General features: G+C 46.2%; 5 protein-coding genes across 5 annotated transcripts; 1 reads left to right on the forward strand and 4 right to left on the reverse strand.

Annotated features, from left to right (window-relative positions):
- Positions 1-327: 327 nt before the first annotated feature.
- HD556DRAFT_1244727 (uncharacterized protein) lies at positions 328-876 on the reverse strand (the record flags this gene model as incomplete). The annotated part of the gene is made up of 1 exon (XM_041298471.1): positions 328-876. The coding sequence occupies one exon, from the start codon at positions 874-876 to the stop codon at positions 328-330; it is 549 nt and encodes a 182-aa protein (XP_041156043.1).
- Positions 877-3,150: 2,274 nt separating this feature from the next.
- Positions 3,151-4,716, reverse strand: HD556DRAFT_1447545 (uncharacterized protein; the record flags this gene model as incomplete). Its single annotated transcript, XM_041307290.1, has 9 exons — positions 3,151-3,271; positions 3,323-3,477; positions 3,533-3,724; positions 3,774-3,912; positions 3,983-4,032; positions 4,084-4,152; positions 4,204-4,312; positions 4,366-4,497; positions 4,544-4,716. 9 exons carry the CDS (start codon positions 4,714-4,716, stop codon positions 3,151-3,153), a joined length of 1,140 nt encoding a protein of 379 aa, XP_041156044.1.
- Positions 4,717-8,538: 3,822 nt separating this feature from the next.
- HD556DRAFT_1311798 (uncharacterized protein) lies at positions 8,539-9,528 on the reverse strand (the record flags this gene model as incomplete). The annotated part of the gene is made up of 4 exons (XM_041300577.1): positions 8,539-9,199; positions 9,246-9,328; positions 9,378-9,440; positions 9,487-9,528. The coding sequence occupies 4 exons, from the start codon at positions 9,526-9,528 to the stop codon at positions 8,539-8,541; spliced, it is 849 nt and encodes a 282-aa protein (XP_041156045.1).
- A 1,011-nt stretch (positions 9,529-10,539) lies between these two features.
- On the forward strand, positions 10,540-10,980 carry HD556DRAFT_1311799 (uncharacterized protein; the record flags this gene model as incomplete). Its single annotated transcript, XM_041300578.1, has 2 exons — positions 10,540-10,780; positions 10,883-10,980. The coding sequence occupies 2 exons, from the start codon at positions 10,540-10,542 to the stop codon at positions 10,978-10,980; spliced, it is 339 nt and encodes a 112-aa protein (XP_041156046.1).
- A 4,263-nt stretch (positions 10,981-15,243) lies between these two features.
- Positions 15,244-15,673, reverse strand: HD556DRAFT_1447548 (uncharacterized protein; the record flags this gene model as incomplete). Its single annotated transcript, XM_041307291.1, has 3 exons — positions 15,244-15,440; positions 15,497-15,607; positions 15,664-15,673. 3 exons carry the CDS (start codon positions 15,671-15,673, stop codon positions 15,244-15,246), a joined length of 318 nt encoding a protein of 105 aa, XP_041156047.1.
- Positions 15,674-18,506: the final 2,833 nt, after the last annotated feature.

Raw genomic sequence — 18,506 nt, forward strand, 5'->3', positions numbered from 1 at the left:
TGCATAGAAGTCGCATAAGCCTCCAGTTGAGTGCTATGCGAATGTTCACTAGCATGATACACCCAACTTAGACTTGCCCGCAGGCGGGACCGCAAGCCTCCAGAGACAATATTTGTTGCTGCCTTTATATGATGCATGGCAGCATCGAGATGGTCTGTATTGTCGCCCGCAACGGTGCCGTCAGGCCCTGAACGATGGAATAATAGATCGACATGAGCTAGCGACTGATGGACTACTAATTGACGAGGATCATGCTGCCTCAACAGAGTCAATGCACAGAGTAGGTTCTCTCGTGACTCATCGAGGTCTTCTCTATTGCGTTAGAGTTTAAAGCGGGAGGAGAGTTGACCAGCGAGGTTGTGTAATGACTCGGACCGACGTGTGTGAGCGACCGGGAGCAAAGCCAGCACTGCCTCGGTGCCGAAAGCGGGAAGAGAGTTGATCCGCGAGGTTGTTTAATAACAAAGACCGATCTGTGTGACCAACCGGATGCAAGGCCAGCGCTTCTCCGTGAAGTGCGATAGCCTGATCCAAGTCTTCGTCATTGCCTCGGTGCTCAAAGCGGGAGGAGAGTTGATTCGCGAGGTTGTTCAATGACTTGGACCGATCTGTGTCACCGACCGGGCGCAAAGCCAGCGCCTCCATCTGATGTGCGATGGCCTGATCTAAGTCTTTGTCTTTACCTCGACGCTCAAAACGAATTTCCAGCATTGCAGATAGATTGGATAGCAATTTCCCTCGGCTAGTATTCCCGGTGTTGTAGAATCCCAAGGCATCATAATGAAGGGATATCACTTCATCTAGGGCACCGGGTTCATCTCTCTGCAAGCACCACTCTGCTCGATCAGCAAGTTGATTCAGCGATAACGGAACCATCGATGTGGCGGCCCGCTCCTGCTCAATCTCATTTGCATCGATTCTTCCAGCAGAATGCAAAGCCCGCATTTTCATTGCGATCAAAGCTGCTCTGCAGATGTGGCTGTTGGCGTGACAGACTTCGAGAACTTCGCTCAGCAACCCCTTAGCTACATCGACATCCGTTTCAAATCCCCGTTTCGCGAACCGCGAAAGCAAAGCGATGGCAAGATGGAACTGGGTGACGCTCCGATAGTAGAGGGAAAAGAGACGAGTTTGTTGTTGCAACTGGAAAGGTGTACGAGATGGGAGAGATCGCCGAGGGAGTCTGGGAGCGTGCGGAGTTCATTGTGGTCAAGTTTCAGGGTTTGAAGGGCAGCGAGCTGAGAGAAATCGAATGTATCAAGAGAGGAAAGTTTAGCGTAGGAAGACGATGCGATTTTTCGCTGCGATCCAGTAATTCTCCGACGGAGATCTCGAATGTGCGGAGGAGTTCTCCGTGACAGACCATAGGACCCAATTCGAATGAGGCATACACGCTGACCCGAACTTTAGAAGATGAATCGCACGGACTAGAGTCATTCTCAATGTCTGCAGGACAGACGAGGTTAAGGACGACTTACAGAAGAATGCGCTCTTGCCATTCGACGTCCGCCTGATCTACGTTTACAGATTTATTGCTTGTCTGGCATTCAGCGCCGTCAGCCTTGACTACGGCATGGAAGCCAGCGGGGATCCGTCGGAGACCAAGAATGAGATCAGTTGCGCGTATGGCTTGGGGTGAATCATCAATATGAGCCGAGCGGAGATAGACATTGCATACCAGTGATGACGACTTGTTGCACTCCACGGAGGTGCATCTCTCCTGAATCCTGGGTGTGTATCATCGAGTGTGTCCGACACTGAATCTGTGATGGCAAACCATGGGTACCACGTGTTAAGTGAAGGTAGATGGCACATACTGTTGATGGCGACTTGTGGCATTTCACTGAACACGAGGTTTGTCTTTCCCGGATCCTGGGGTTTTTCTGGTTGGCCTGGCTCCTCACCTGAGACTTGGAGGGTATCATCGAGCCGGTCTGGCACGGAGTCTGTCGCGAAAACAAACAGGAGATTAATGAGGAAATACAGTGTCGCCAGAATTGCTTTGGGAAGTCATCGATACGTGCTGAATGAAGATCAATGTGAGACATACTATCGACGGCAACTTGGAACGTTTGAAGATTTATCTGTCATATGTCCTGAGGGCGTTCTGGGTCGATCGGGCTTTCTCCCAAGGGTGGATGGCAGTCATTGAAATGGCCAGGGACAAACATTGACATATGACGAGGGATGGATTCTAACTAACACTTGAGAGTAAGGAGGTCACGAAACAAATACTACAGCACCTGTAACGTCCTGAAGGATTATAATGGAGGGAACCACAACATGCACATGGCATCCACATTGTGCAGTGCCAATGCAGTGAACAGATAGAAGCTACTCGCAGAATCCACCCATAGCCTCATTTTTACAGTGAGGATGAGATTTGAGGTATAGCCTGTGCCGAATTGAAGGCCACTGGTCCGTCATGGTTTCACTGATCGAAGAATTACAAAACGAGACCCGGCAACTAAGTCGTTCCCGGGGTTTTGTATCTCAATCTCACCCATAATCTAGCCCGGCTTCCGATTCACTACAACTCGAGGTCTTGTCTCTCCTTGAATGGGATAACACAAACGATCATGATGCCAGGACTCCCTCTTTTTCAATTTCATTTTCGCATACATAGAAACTAATTAGTAGATGGCCAATCATCAGTGAATCGATGAACATATTATAATACCATAATTGACTATATATAGTTAAAAATCACAACAATCTCCATAAAGGTGGCGGTGAGAGTTACATAGAGATGTTTGACCTTACATAGGAACGATGAATTTCCAAGCCAGCCAACCAAGTCCTCCCATGGATTTCCTATGTCCGCTACAGCTCCATGACGGAACCAATGTGCCCTGACAGTTTGGAACTGTCAACTGATGCTGTCGACTTGGAGATTGCAGATGATTTCATCCACCAGGGTTTTTTTACTAGTCGAACTTTGCATGTTAGTTGTCACCATCATAGATACAGTCGGTTACATAGTATGGTCCCTATAATTTGGCTGGATTGGAATGAAGAGCAAGTTTGATAGTAGATGGCATGCTGAACAATTCTCAGTCAATAGTTCGAGCGGTGGAATGTGACATTATAATTGCATTATTATTGTACAAGGTGTATACTACGATGGCGGAAGATAAAACGAAGATCGACTTATTCCGAGTCGAAAATAGCATCCTCCAGCTCCTTTCTCTGTTGGGCGAGTGTGGTAACAGACATATGAGATATGACTTCTGGTGTTAGGTCCTGACGATGGTTGTTTCCAAAAACCTTCCTAAATAATAATGTCAGATATCTCTTATGTATGCCTCAAGGCAGAATATACCTGGTCCACCATTCGAGAAGTAGGTTCACCCTACGTTGTGTGATGGGTCCTGGGACATCTTCGAAAAAGTCTACCACATTGTTCCAGAATCCTTCATAGTTGAAGTCACCATCAATGGTGCGCCAAGACAAGATGTTGGACAGCGCGAAACGAACCTGCCATAAAGTATTGCATGTCAGGTTTGGACGGTGGGTAACGATCTCTACTTACTTGGCACACAACGTAGGCGATGGAGCGAGGAGTGACCTTCCTCATGTTGATAATGGAGGCCACACAAGTTTTAACCTTGGCCTGATTTAATTGTCGCTGGGCACGCCTGTTGTTTTCGAGGATGTCAGCTCTGTCACCATCACCGTCAGCCTCTCTTGCGGAAGAGGGTGATGTGAATATAGCTTTGAAAGCCTAACCCGGTAATCATCAGTATGGTCACCACTATGCCCAGGCGACTGACTTGAACCAGAATCTTGGACTTGAAGAGGCCTTGCTCGAGGTTGCCATAGTTGACCATGTATTTCTCATATAAGAATAGTGGCCAAAAGTTTTCCGATACGATGTAGTCTACCGTTCTGTCACGAATCCCAGCTTTCACCCTGTCAAATCATCAGGGTCATCTAATAGCTGACGAAGGCCGACACTCATGTGTTATCACCCCAGTCCCACTCCGAAGGGCAGAGTAAGTTCCCACAAATGTCGTGTACAAAGCTGCGCATCTGCTTGTTATCCGACTTCAGTAGAGAAGATGGTCAAAAGTCTTGATTAACCCAGGAAGCGACGAGGTCTTTGAGAGTGGATGTATCGTCTCCATGGGCCGCATCTGCTCCTCTTTTGAGCTAGTGTCATCAGTATGCAGGGCAAAAAGCTTTGGGACTGAGAATACAGACTTGTTTCAGCATATCTTGACATTCGTCGATATCAAGTTGTCCAAGTTTTGCATGTAGCCATGGCAGAACCTGCATGAGTACAATGTAACCATGCTGCAGGCGATCTTGTCTGAACAATAGAAATGAGCTATTAAGTATAAAACAGAAATGCAAATGGCGTACTCCGTGGTATTATCCTCTGGGCTCCCCTCCTCGTATCTGCAATCGTTCTCGGCAACCAAGTCTTCCAAGCTGGTATAGAGCACGACCATCCGACAAATTGCTCTACCTTGAGCAACACAGTAAGTCGTCTTTCTTTTAGGATAGGTAAGCAACAAGTGCGGAGCGAGCAAAGTGGTACATATCAAATCTCTGCTTGATTCCTCTCTCTTGCCTCATGTTTTCCAGCTCCTCTTCCAATGCAGCAATGCGACGATTCACTCTTGCTTCTGTAGAGGTAGGGACTACCCCAGAAAGGTCTGGAAGTGAGAGGGCTTGTGACCCAACCTGATTGTCAGCCCCTGATGCAGACATGGTAGATGTGAGGGAGGTCAATGTGTGTGAAGTGAAGAATAAAGAGCAACAAGTGAGCAATGGTGAATGTAACAAAAAAGAATATGGAGGGAACTGGGAGACTTGGAAAACTTACTTAGACCATTATATACCCACTCGCTAAACGCTGAAACTTATAGGGCAATGCCTAATGTGGATATGATGGGGAGTGCAACTACAATTTGTGCCTAAGCGAGTTTGCCTCTCAAAATGTAGTACATAACGTACTAGTGTGCCCAGATGCTCAATTGACTTGAAGAAGGGTCATATGACACCAACGATCGTAGCGGCCGACAGGTCGAAATGGCCAAAGAACTAGTGATTGACTAAAGACATCTGCCAACGGTGTCAACTACTCTCGACGATCAAACAACTACCTAACATACCAGCCCATTGTCAATAGTTCGAGTTTGTATTCTAGTATACATCAATCAAATTAAGTGAAAGTAGGTTCTATTTGACTCACCGTATTGACGCAGCGAAGCATGTAAGAACGGGGTGCACAAAACAGGTGGGACCCCACTTGGCAACCGTATTTCCGGTCATCCACGACCGCTGTTGCCATCCAGCGCTCCGCACAATACACGACTAAACAATTGAAAAAACTTTCAATCAGAGTATGACGCACGAACCTCAGTATCAAGCCCCCGAAGGTCTTTGGAAGCTCAAATAGGCCGATATAACAATAGACAAGTCAAAACCACTGGCTTTTGGCCAACATGATAAGAAAGTTGGTTCCATTGAATGGCTGTGAGGGCTTGAGCTACGTATGACACAGAATACTTGAAGGTGAATCAAAAACAATGATTTATGGTGAACACTGGGCACTCACGATGATACCAATGATGTGTCACTCCAATATCTCTGATCAACGAAACAAGGCTCATCAGAAACTCGTAAAATATGAACTCAAGTGAATTTACCTGAGGTACAAACGGAGCAATTGCGTAGATTCAGTGAGCTGCAAGAATATCAGGGTAACTTTATTTGTGAGTTTGGATTCTGCTCTGGAGTCCATTCCGGCTCTTCGGATAGAGTTGTTTGCAACGGTTAGCTTCTAAAACATCCATAAAAGAATAGGTACCGTCAAACTTAAAATTTCCAAAAAGGTCGCTACGCCTCAAGTCAGCTCCGTTGAATTGAACAGTGGAGACGAACGGCCTGTAAAAAACAAAACCAGTTGTCAGTACACATTGTAGTAAATAGATACCATAAAAAATGTGTCGCACACTTGATCCTCAGATAACCTACAAAAGGTTTATCCGAGGGTACATACTGAGGCAGGACGAGGTTCATTGTCATTAAAACGGTTGGTCCAGCTGTTGAATTGTTAAGATGCTGTTAAGTTGAAGATAAATTAAGCCACTCACTTTCAGGTAGGTCAATTTCACCGACAAAGCTCTTCAAGCCCATCTTCAGCATCCTCAGAGTCCGGTGAGACTGAACACTTGTGATCATCGAGCAAAACGGGATCAGCAACTCGAGAACAACAAGCCTTGAGGAAACCTGCCTACCACATATCTAATGAGGGGATGACAATATGAAAGATAAGACCGCAACTGAGAGACTTACTAAGATTTACTCGGCTTAGGAATACTTTGGGAGAAGTTGCTGGGGTATATAAGATTTGTGGCCTGGATAATACCTGGAAATTAGTACGTCTGGATTCATGTACACTGACTGGAGATGCTAAAGAACATCACCTTGAAGCTTCTGGGAGCCGATCTACATCGGAACAGTAACAGGGCACCTTCCTTTGATGAATGTGCACTGACCGGCAGAATACTGCAGGCAGGACTTCTGGAACTGAACACGTTCAGTTCACTTGCATCCATGGGAAAGTTCCCAGCTCAACTTTAATGATGGAACGTGCACTGACTGGCAGAACACTTCTCCTCTGCGGATGCAGTGCTAGGGCGTGAGCCAAACGGTAATTACTAAATTATCTAATGAGGTACAGTGGCTCAAAATAGAGTTCAGACAGCATACAAATATGTCATGTGTACACCACACGCACACCAGATAACACATCAAAAGGACATCAACAAGTAATCATATCAGACGACTATTAATTACCAGCTTCTGGCTCGGTTCCAAATAATCTCAGTTGTCTTGAGACTGAGCTTTGTCAGATTAGGCAATGATAGCAATGATAGCAATGGGTGAGTGGCATGAGGTTGAACAGGTCCTCTACTCAGATTTCCGCCAACTCAAATTCAAAGTCGTTCCCACAGAGTCCTATCTTACTAAATTTTATATTGCTATTAATTTCTCTCAGTCAGTTCACTCGCTCGTCAACTCGGTCTCTTCCGAAGTGTAGATTCCAGCAACAGGTCACAGTTCAACGTTCAACGTTCAACAGTCAGGTGATTAATAGGGCAACTCATGATTTTATTAGCGGGTCTGTCTTTGAAGAAAATGAACCTCCCGCTATGATAATATTTAAATGAAAAACGGATGCAGCCGTCAGACTTAAGACGTATGTAAAGCTGATGCTCATTCTTCATTCGTAAAGTTACAGTTCGTTGCATGCGGTAATCTAACTTGAAAGTGAGCCAGTAGTAGTACAACTAGTAATCAATGGTATCTGCAAATGCAACGGAATACCACGTAACAACAAAGCGAGAAACATAATAGTAAGTACACATGAAAATTTCAACTATGCCCGGTGTTCTCAACAATCCGCTGGAATGATGCCAATCAATGTGCTAACTTCCGAGTCATACATCAGTTTTCCAAGCCTTTCCCTTAGTTTTCCTTGATTTGCGTGGGGGAGGCTGGGAAGTGCTCACGCGCTTGCGGAGACATGTACGAGGAGGAGGAGTAGCCGACTCCGATGAACCACCATCATGATCTGACTCCGAAGGACAATAAGGTGGATCGTGGTTCTGCTTCGTGAGTTTGACACCTTTGAATTGCACGTCATGCCAGGATTCATATCACTCATGAGCAGTAAGATCAGCTGCAGTGAGGGCAAACTTTGTGCTAAGGCTCCAGTTCAGGGGTAACCTAACCTCAGCTTCTTCCAACGTGGAGAAATCCCCATGTTACAACAACGTTACATGAGTCCCCTTGCCACCCTGCCCTCTGCCACCTGCACGGCTACAGACGATACCCGGGCCTCTCCTGCCCTAGGGATAGAACACAGGATAGAACACCGGACCGATATAGAAGAGAACTCCGGAAGATGCCGGATTAGATAAGCGGTCTGGACCGCTATGACGACATAGGTCTAGAAGACCTATTCCTGTTATCAAGATAGAAGGCAAGCCTCGTGTTGCCTCGTGTACTGATAGAAGCCTGCCTCATGGACGCTATCTCTGACTCGATAGATAAGCAGATTAGAACCCAGCTTCAAGCTGAGCTTAGACACGATAGAGTAGCCTTATATAAGGTCGACGATTAAAGTAGATGTTCCTTACTTTAATCTTACTTGGTTTTCTCTTGAACTTCCTTGTCCTTCATAAAGCTACCTTGCTCGACATCGAACTCGTACCTTCGGAAGCTTGTCTCAACGACCACGAACCTTCCGTCTGTAACCGCTATCATCGCCCCACAAGGCGTACGCAACTTCTGCTCTTCTGTGGAAGCCGACAGAACTCAGCATCCTGAAAGCCGTCTTCTCGGCCTTTGCTGTTTAGCCCATCCAAGTACGAACACGACTTAGCGTCGTAACACCCCAGCAATATCGAGAGTTCTCGAGAAACGGGCCATTATATCCCTAACCTTATCCATCCCCCTTTGAAGCATAGCACTTATGTCGTCCATCTGCAAGACAGACCCCAACGTCTGCATAATGTTTTGTCAGTTGGATTCGAAACCACAATGATGATCGCGGTGACTTATGCCGTGGGCCATGAACTGCGGATTAGTGTTATGCACGTCGATTTGAGCCTGGTTGTCACCTTTCACCCACACGAAATATTCTACAGAAGCCAAATGAGCCCAGTCGTGATCAGTGATCCTGATTGGCTGGTTGAACCCTCGTGGCATAGAACATAAGTTAAGAAAATTGGCGAGAGGAAGTGGTTCGGGGTTGTCGTGACCGTTATGAAGTGAAATTGATGTGGTTGAGATGTCTTTGGGACCCTGGTAGTTGATTGCTTCGTGGATAATGACTATGATTGCTAATACAGCTTCTGGATGCGCAATGATTTCATCCTCCACTTTGGTGAAGACGTGTGCCCTGTCCTCAGACATGGCACATTCACCTATGCATGGAATGAGGACTACTTTTGGAGTGTTCTCCACCGCAGTGATGGTCATGGTCAAATCAGGCATGACTAATTGATCTCTCAGCTTCAGCGGATAGTTCATAGAGAGGAATGGGGAGACGAGCTCGCAATCATAGGGTAGGAAGAGAAAGTAGGCAGCCATGGTGTCCTTCAAATGATCAAAGAACCTCTCATGGAGGATACTGGGCATGTCGACAATGAGTAGGTGTTTGTTGTAGTCATAAGAAAGCCTATCCGATTTAGCATTACTCAAAACAGATAAATTGTTCAACTCACCTGGGTTTCCTCGAGATTCGGCCCATCTCCCCTACCGCATGTTCGATCAATTTGAATTCTCGCAGTCCTATGCCGGGAAATTCCTATCGTATTTGGTAAGCACATTAGCGCCGGGCTTACTGGACAACTTACCATGAGGCTTTGACTATGAGATGGTAGAATTAAATATTTCAAGACTTCCCTTGCAGCTTCAATCTAATCAGAACATAATCCCAAGCACCTCACTTATCATGGAACATACTTGGGGTAAGGAGGTCAGGATGGAAGGACTGGCGAAGAACATCATCACACAATGGGCGCGCGCTATTGTCAGGAATATCTTCGACTGGATTTTTATCTTGTTTGCCCTCCTCCAAGGGTAGGGGTCTTCTGATGCATGTAATGTTACGAGCCCCATTTTTCATAGATGGGGGTAAAAGTACAGGTGCTGGTTTGATTGAATTGGGCTTGGGTTCCCATTCAGTGAGCACAGGTGTTGCCTTTGATATGGTACTGGTCTTGTAGCGCTGGGACGACTTTGTACCAAAAGAGCTATAATAAGAGGTCTTGTCAGCTCGAGCAACTGCAATAGGCATGATATGAGATGCTAAGGGATGAATGCTGCGCATTTGGTTTGGGTGTGGCGCGGTGAGGTCAGGTGTGGAAGCTACGGAAGAGATAACCAAATGATATCGATCGTTCAGAAATTGGCAAATGCCGGTAGCAATTCTATGTTAATCACGTGACCAGCATGAACCAGCATGGACTAAGACAAATCTATTGGTCAGGAGGCTACTCAGTTACATTGGCAGTACATTTTCTGTCAATTAGAATTAAAGAAATGGGGTATAACATTTGTCATATCAGCAACTACTGGCGTATTTGCACTGTGCAGTGTCACACTCAGTTACAATCACGTGAAGTAAGCGCATTCACATATTTACCTCACAAGCGGTCACATGACTAAATCACAGCCAATGAAACCAAGATAGACTTCCCTAATTTGGACGTGTCAAAGCTTTTGAACATCATCAGTGAAAGCTCCGAGAAGAGTCCGGTGTAACTAGCATGTTCCCTAGCTTTCCATGACTCTCAGATGCAGTACTAGTAGCTGTAGTGAATGAGCAGCTAATCATCTAGGCAACTAGTCCAATTGGCCCAAAGGTGCTCGTGGGTGATGTCCCACTTTGCATCAACTTCAAGTCCCTCCTTTACTACTGACTCATCCTCCAACTCTATGTTATGGATGACTTGACCATAGTCATGGTGACTTGCGTCTGACACAGACACCAAGGCTGAGGCAGTCACGGTATGCATGACTGGAGATGGTGGCATGGATGATGGTGCGAGCAGGACTTCGAGAGATTCTGGGAGTGATATAGGCATTGGCAGAACTTCAAGAGACATAGGTGGCGATGAAGGTGTCGATGGCAATTCGGGAGTTGGTGATGAAGGTGGCAATGAAAGTGGCAATGGAGGTGGCAATGGCAATTTGGGAGGTGGCAATGGCGATGCTGGAGGTGGTGGTGGTGGTGGTAATTGGGGAAGTTTTGGTAGTGAGTAGGATAGTTGCGGCAGAAAGGACGGGGGGTAAAGACGCTTGTGGGCGCACAAAGTAACTGACGAAGTAAACTAGAAAATATACCCCCGGCTACTAGGTAGTCTGAGGCGGTATTTCGAGTATGATACTCTCATCAGTTTTCTAGCTGGTTTAAATAGGGATGGACACATAAAATCGAGAGGAGATTATGTCTGAGTACGAAGGTTCAAAGAAGAACCGGTAGAGTAATCAAGTCTAAATGTGTTATCAATGTTAATAAGCTTTAAAAGTATTTTTAGTGCCGCAGCAGGGGGCCGAAGGCCCCCTTTAAAAATCTCTCACAAGTGTCAAACTCTATAAAAAGGTAAACAGGCGTACACAATCTATAAATGAGAAAGAAGCAATAATAGTTTGATCCGAGTCTGGACCGAAGGTCTAGACTGATTACGTAATAGAAGTTCCAGAACATTTTAAAATACATCGGAATGACATCCGGTCACGTGACACTTGTCACCTTGGACCTTATTACGAATCAGAAACTATTAATAATGTTACGTAATTGAGAACCTGTTAGTTAGGCAGGTGCGGTTAGGCTAGTTAGGTTAGGGCTTAGGAAGTTAGGTTAAGTTAGTTAGGCTTAGGGGGCTTCCTTGAAAAAGCCATGTACGGAGAAACCGATCAGTTTCCGTACAGCCATCTCTGGCTCCTAGCGACATTTCGTAAAAATGACCGCATACGTATAAAGACAACATAAATAGTGTCCGAACATTAAAATTAGATAAGAATAAGAATAGATTTCTACCCGCGCCGCTTTTCTGGCGTTAACCTTTCGCAGTACCAAGGTAAGGTTTCCCGAACCCTGGCTCGTCAGCAAGCAGGTTGCGTAAACATACGCGCATGACTGAACCCCGGAGCGAAGCTCCCATGAGGCCGATGTCAATTCACCACTGAGCTCCCCAGTTCTCTCCCTGAAAACAGGGGGTACCCAGCCCGCAGGCCAAATACCAACCGGAAAGGACTCCGAACTAAGCTTCACCCTCGTTCGTATGGTTGCGTTACCTGCGCCGTTGAACCCACTAGGGAATAACTGTGGTGCGCACGCTAAGTGTATATCTATAATTCTACAGGAGGAACAAAGTCGTCCTGTTCTAATGCTATATTGAGGAGGGAACTTCTCCAAAGTGATGCGAGGTCAGCAAAATTCTGTGTTCTTTTGCGTGACACAAGCCACCATGCATTTCCCATTACATAATTGCCAAGATCTAAAATACCGGCCGACTCGGCTTTAACGCCGCCTACTACGTCAACGTCTCTAACCAAAAGGGCCTCCCGTGGGAGTCCCAGATGCTCGAGAACGTCTTCAGCAGGAGCGTGAGCGGGCACGAGCCATTCGGTCAGACGGTCTTGGTACACCGGTGTGTTTTGCGTCCCATACACACCGGACACGAAATCGTTCCTATAACGATTAAGCTTATGCATAATGGTATCCTCTAAGCTTTTAATGCTGAACCAATCCCATGCGGTATTAAATTCGGTTTTGACTACAAGAATGGGATCCTCTGATACCGCTCTTGTCAATAGACGTGCTTCCCATTTTTTGGTAGCGTACTGTCTGAACCAGTTATTAATAACCGATGAAGGATAGCCTCGCGATATGTAAACACAGCATAGATCTGAGATCGCGGTCCGGTAGTATTCTATTTTACTGGACAAAGTGGCTAGACGACTTAGCTCGCCGATGAATGTGCCTTTCTTCACGTCATACGGGTGTGCCGAGTCCCATGGGATTCGTTCGAAGTGGTTTAGTCTTTTACGATAAGGCATGTGTTCTACGTTGTTAGTGAACGGATCACGGAACACGAACATGTCTAAAAATACAGCATGATGCTGGGAGACTTCCCACCCAATTTGGCAGCCTTCTAAAATAAGATTGTCGCGCATGTAATTATATGCTTCTATTTCTGAATTAGCTTCGACTAATGCGAACACGTCATCTATATACCGTTTATAGAACAGTAATTTGTTTAGATTTGGTACAATAAGCGCTTCATGGAAATGCCCGAATAGATTAGCAACATCGGGTGAGCACGCTACACCCATGGCTAAGCCACGGGTTTGTTTGTACGTTTGTTCGCCAAATTGGACGATAAGGTTATTTAAGGCAACTTCTAATGCAAGTTCGAGCATATGGCGCGGAATAGGTTCGGGATCAAGAGCGTAATGCTCGTCCCATATATCTAAAACCACCTCGATACCTTTGTCTACGGGGACATTGGGGTAAAAAGCGACAACGTCGCCGGTAACAATATAGAATTTACGTTTGCCTGATACCTCGTTAAATTGATTAAGAAGCACAGCAAGTTGCTTCGACCCGCCTAGAACGTATGGAGACGCTTCTATTAAGGGTTTGAGGTATTTTGAGACGAATTTAGCAGCGGGGTTCTGCATAGCAGAATGGCAAGGTACGATCAGCCTAAATTTGGTCGGTACCTTATGTATTTTTGGAATACCGTAAAACTTTGGAAGTTTAACACGCATATGAGCGTCATCCTCGGTTTCGCCTTCCTCCACCCCAACAATGAATTGTTGTAAGAACGCACTTAGCTGCTGGTGCCCTAGAGCATTTGCCGCCAAGTCGCTTAAAGCGAGTATGGAAATTCGTTGTCTCGATAGTATGGCTAGATGAGTTGCGTCGTCAATTATTTCATAGTCTAGTCTATTACTTAATAGTTGCATACATTGATCCTTATACCAGTTAACCGTTACGACGCAAGCGCCTAGATTTTTATCCATTGGCAGAACCAAGCAATTGTTTTCTGTCAACCAACGGTAGATGCGGCCTCGTGGAACTGTGGTTTCGAGTTCGTTGATTTTAGGCGGTATAGCGCTCAGGGTACAATTCCTGACATAGTCGCGACCGGCACTAATGGCGGCTTCTATTCCTTGGTAAGGTATCGGGTCACAGGGCACACGGTCCTTTATGATCCGATAATCTGGGTCAAAGGGTCGCTCTTCAAAGTTCCCTTGGAAAGCTTTATAAATAAAGCGGAGTTTCCATCTTAGCCTATCGGCGAAGTCGTTGTACGCATCTAACATTAACTTAACATTTTGTTGCATGGGGAACATATATTTATATGAGAGACTTAATTCACGAAGAATCGAAGAAGAGATTTCATCTATTTGGACACCAGGTCCTACATGAACATACGATCGGTATCTACTAGCCTCTAGTACGTTAAGAGGGACGAAAGTATGAAGTATCCGAACAGCGCTATCAGGGTTTAATTCTAAGATGAGATCAGGCCAAGATGAGGGGTGATCGTACCTGATAGGTTGCGTGAGGAGCCAGGTCTCTACTTCTTGTTGCCATGCTTCTTTCCCTTTTCGGACGGCTTCCCCTTGGTCTTCTTCTTGCCGGCGTTCTGGGCAGCGGCTTCGGCCTTGGGTTTGTCCTTCTTCTCCTTGCCTTTGCCGCCCTTGGACTTGGCGGCGTTCTAGATGGAGTTGGGTCAGTTTAGATGGTGAGCGGACGAATCCTGACCTCACCTTCTTGACCGGCCCCTTGGAAGAGGGGCCAGAAGCGTTCTTAAGGGCCGACGCGACAGCCTTGTCGATAAGAGTTTTCATACTCTTATTGGAGGAGGGACCGGCAACCGGGGTTGCGTCGCCCATCTCCACATCAGCCTTGGCTTTCAAGACTTTTTTAGCCGCGTGAGTAGCGGCTGTCCGATCTTCGGCAGCTTGTGCGATCATAATGATTCGCATGCCGATAGCCGGCAAGTCTAAAATGAGGCGCCTTGACACCTCTCTTGTCCGGGGGGACTCACGCCAGTCAACTATTTTTAGTTGACCGGGTTCGGTGTCCATGTCAACGTCACCGTCGACTGGATTCTCACCTTCCCCCGCCTCGGCCCAGACCGGTTTGCGCACATGGTCTTTGACCTGCGCGTACCTGGCCTTGACGATCTCCATTAAAGGAGGGACGAAGACCTCGGGTGCCAGCCGAGAGCGCACGGATTGCACCTCATTTCTCTTCAGCGTTATCGCTGTAGTGAGGGCGCCTCGTTTGAAGTCCTTTAGGCCGGTTTTAATGGCTGCCAGTTGTTCGCCTTGCGCAGCAAGGAACTCTTTGCTCGCCTGGAGCTTAGGTTCCTTGGTCCCTTCGATGAAGGGTGGGAATGTCCCCTTGGCCTCATGCTCTAGCAACTTCCTCAGAGAGGAGTCCAGAGTGACGGCGCGGCGAGCGTCGTCGGCAAGGGTGTTAAGCTTCATACGAAGCAATTCCCGATATTCCTGTTCGATGGTCATAATGACCTCCGAAACAGAATCGACGAAGGACAGGGCCGAGGCCCTTTCCTTGCCGGGATCCGCACTGTTCGTGGCAGCGAACGCGGCGGCTGCAACACCGGGTGAAGTCACCCTGGTCGCGGGGTAACGAGGAATGGGGGAGTTCATAGCGGTGCGGTAAGAATAAGATGGTTAGGGGGTAAAGACGCTTGTGGGCGCACAAAGTAACTGACGAAGTAAACCAATGGAGGTGGCAATGGCAATTTGGGAGGTGGCAATGGCGATGCTGGAGGTGGTGGTGGTGGTGGTAATTGGGGAAGTTTTGGTAGTGAGTAGGATAGTTGCGGCAGAAAGGACGGTTGGGCGGAGTTTGGGGGCAGTGTGGGTGGCTTGTAATGAAGAAAAGAGCTAGTGTCGTCTGAGTTGCTCATGTAGGCGCCCTTACTGTATTCTTGTCTCTTCTTCCTCTGAGTCTTCAATTGACCCAACGCTTTCAAAGGTGCGATTTTGATAAAGGGCATATCAGAGCCATAACCTTGTTGAAGGTGGACGCGCTCTAGTTGAAGTGGTGCAGGTTGATCATCTGGTATAAAATTATCTGGAAAAACTTACCTGGAGGCATGGCTCCAACTCGAATGCAGCTAGAATGGCTTGGAAGGCCTCAAGGTCCAGGTGGTAACAGTGATCTAAATGAACTGTTAAGATGAACACCATACTGCCAGTGCATTGAACGCCTTGAGGACATTTATACCTGCCTAGCATGAGTTGGCAGTACAGATTACATATTATCTTTGCCGGTCTGAACCTTGCAGCACCCTATTTAAATTCAATAATGATAAGCTCTATATCTTGAAATTGTTCTGGACTTCTGAGGTCACTGTGACTGAACAGACCTTGCTTACCTGCCAAATGGGCTCTAGCGGCTGGAGGACATCATGATGTGATGCATGACAAGCGAGATGGATTGGGTACGCCCAGAGCTGACTTGATGTTAGCAGCCACTGACATGGCGTACTCACTGGCAGCGATTGACTGGCGCACAGGACATACTAGTAGGTCACACAGGGTTGATCATGGTTGAACCAGTTTCACAAAATCTGGGCTACATGACAAGGCATGGCTGCAAGTATGACTAAGAATAATACAGGAAGTAGAAACATCAGGGAATGGTTTGGAGGGGTGAAAGAATGTATTAAGTGAGGTAGGAGGGACGACGGTCATGATCATACTAGTATGTCACGGAGTCGACACTGGTCCTCAGACACTATCAAATGCTGCGGCAGGTGCAATTTACGTCAAGCTCAGCAGAGTTGTCAAAGGCTTGTTAGGTGAGCAGTACTGGAGCAAGTTGAACTTGAACTTTGTGCTTCATCATGATGATGTTGAATGCTCTCACCAGAAGCGGTCCGCATTTACCGGGCACTGTGAGCGCTATTTTCCCACACCGTTTTGAAGTTGACTTTTAGACTGTCTCAGATCTCAGACAGTATGATGAACCTTACCATATGCTGCTGATTCGCGTCTCCTGATACATATGACAGTTATTTCTTCTCAATCCACCGACTGCTTTCCCACTCAAAATTTGCACCATTTGGCGCAGCTCTGAGTCTCAATTTTTTCAAACTTAGATCCTGCAACTGCCGCAGCCTGAACAGATTATCATAGTACCCACCAGGCCTATCACCTGTAGTATCTTATAGGGAGACACAGTGCTTTTAATCCCTATCACTCGCCTAGCACTCTTGTTCTACTTGTCTGAGGTAAATGCTCAAGCTATCATGATGCTCTTCAAGTTGTTTTATTGACACATTTGTTGGAAACTTGAAGCTCAGGCTCTCCGTCACATTCATTCACCGTTTGGCCATTTGCTTTTGGCTTCAATCCTTGAAGTTTTTCATGACGAGGTTTTGCAGTTGAGCTCAACGAAATTTGTATTTCTCTGGTCGAGTTCCAAGGAGCTGCCACTTCATTCTATCATTACCTAGAACAACACTGTCATTTCCAGCATCTCTCTCTTCCTCGTTCAGGCTTTGATACTCCTTGCGCACATCTCAGGTTCACCAATGGAACTCAGTGGCCGTAGTACTTTTGCAGATAATGCCGATCACAGTCCTGAGGTCACCGGCTTTCGCTCTGTGATTGTCATGGCAGCGTGGTAGGAGCCAACTGTATGCTCATGTTCATATTGAACAATCTGCTTTAGGCTTTCCAGACACAAAACTCCTTTGGAGTGTCGTTTGTGTTGGCCTGAGTAGAACCAACTTCATTTCTGGTTTCAAAATCAAGGTGAGGCAATTACGCACTAGTCACCTTCAAGAAAAGCTGAACAAGGACTATCAGAACACTTACAATCCTTCTCTTCACCTGATGGCTATGGATACACAGCATGTCACCGTTTGGGATCGCCCTGACGTGCTGCAGGGTTTCTTGCCCTTTCTAGATGATCTCACCCGACTAGCGCTGTCTTCTTAGATAGATGATCTATAGATAAATACCTATAAAACCAAATATCTCCACAGTCAGTGATTCAGACAAATACCAATGACTGATAACGTGGTTGTTCGTGGGTGGCTGTTTACACTTCCCCAAGCTATATTCAGACACAAATACTTCCACGAGGTTAGCAACAGTATGCAGTCAATCCAACAGTATGGATGCAATAAAAAATAGACAGAATAAAATCACTCCAACAATATGGCAGCGACCAGAGAAAAATCAGCCCAACAGTATGATGCTGAAAAAAAAGAAATAGAATGATAAGAGAAACCCTTCCTTCAGTAACAATGCTTCTCATAATAAACTTACTACAGAAAGTCGTGTGAAGTTATAACAATCACCCCCTCAGCACAAACAGGTAGAATCAAAGGTCAGGACTAGTCAAATGTTCAGTAGAACTCTTAGTTTACTATTGAACCTGCTGCCAAGGAACTCACGATGAGTATTAAACAGAATCAGGAACGGACGTCCTTGGCTTTCAGTACCAAGTCCCCTATTCAACAACTAAAGTCTAGCAGACAAAGAAAACCCTGGCTCAGTATCGCTACTCAGATGAGTGAGGTCAAGCGTCACTATCAACTCCTGAAGTCTTCCCACTAAGCCTTTGCCTAGATGGACGTAAAGACAACACGAAGATCCTGGAACAAATTCAAAACAATAACACTAATACATGAATGAACTGAAAAGAAAAAGAGACAAATGAAAAAGAGAATAAAATAAAAGGAAACAGAAACAGAAGAGGAAAAAGAAAGAGAAAAAAGAAAAAGAAAAAACTAGAGGTTCACCAGCACAAAATCAAAGAAAAAAGTTTGCTCACTGTTGAGCACAGTGAGCTAAAGGTATTGCTGGCTGTTGCTCACAATGACCTCTCACTTAGATGCTTAACAGCTCTTGCCACTGTGGTTGGCACTGATCACACTTCACACTCAATTTATCTTGCAAAAGTGGGGGCCTCTCTT

This window comes from Suillus plorans, assembly GCF_016647745.1.
Source record: "Suillus plorans strain S12 chromosome Unknown HD556scaffold_64, whole genome shotgun sequence".
Taxonomy (NCBI): Eukaryota; Fungi; Basidiomycota; class Agaricomycetes; order Boletales; family Suillaceae; genus Suillus; species Suillus plorans.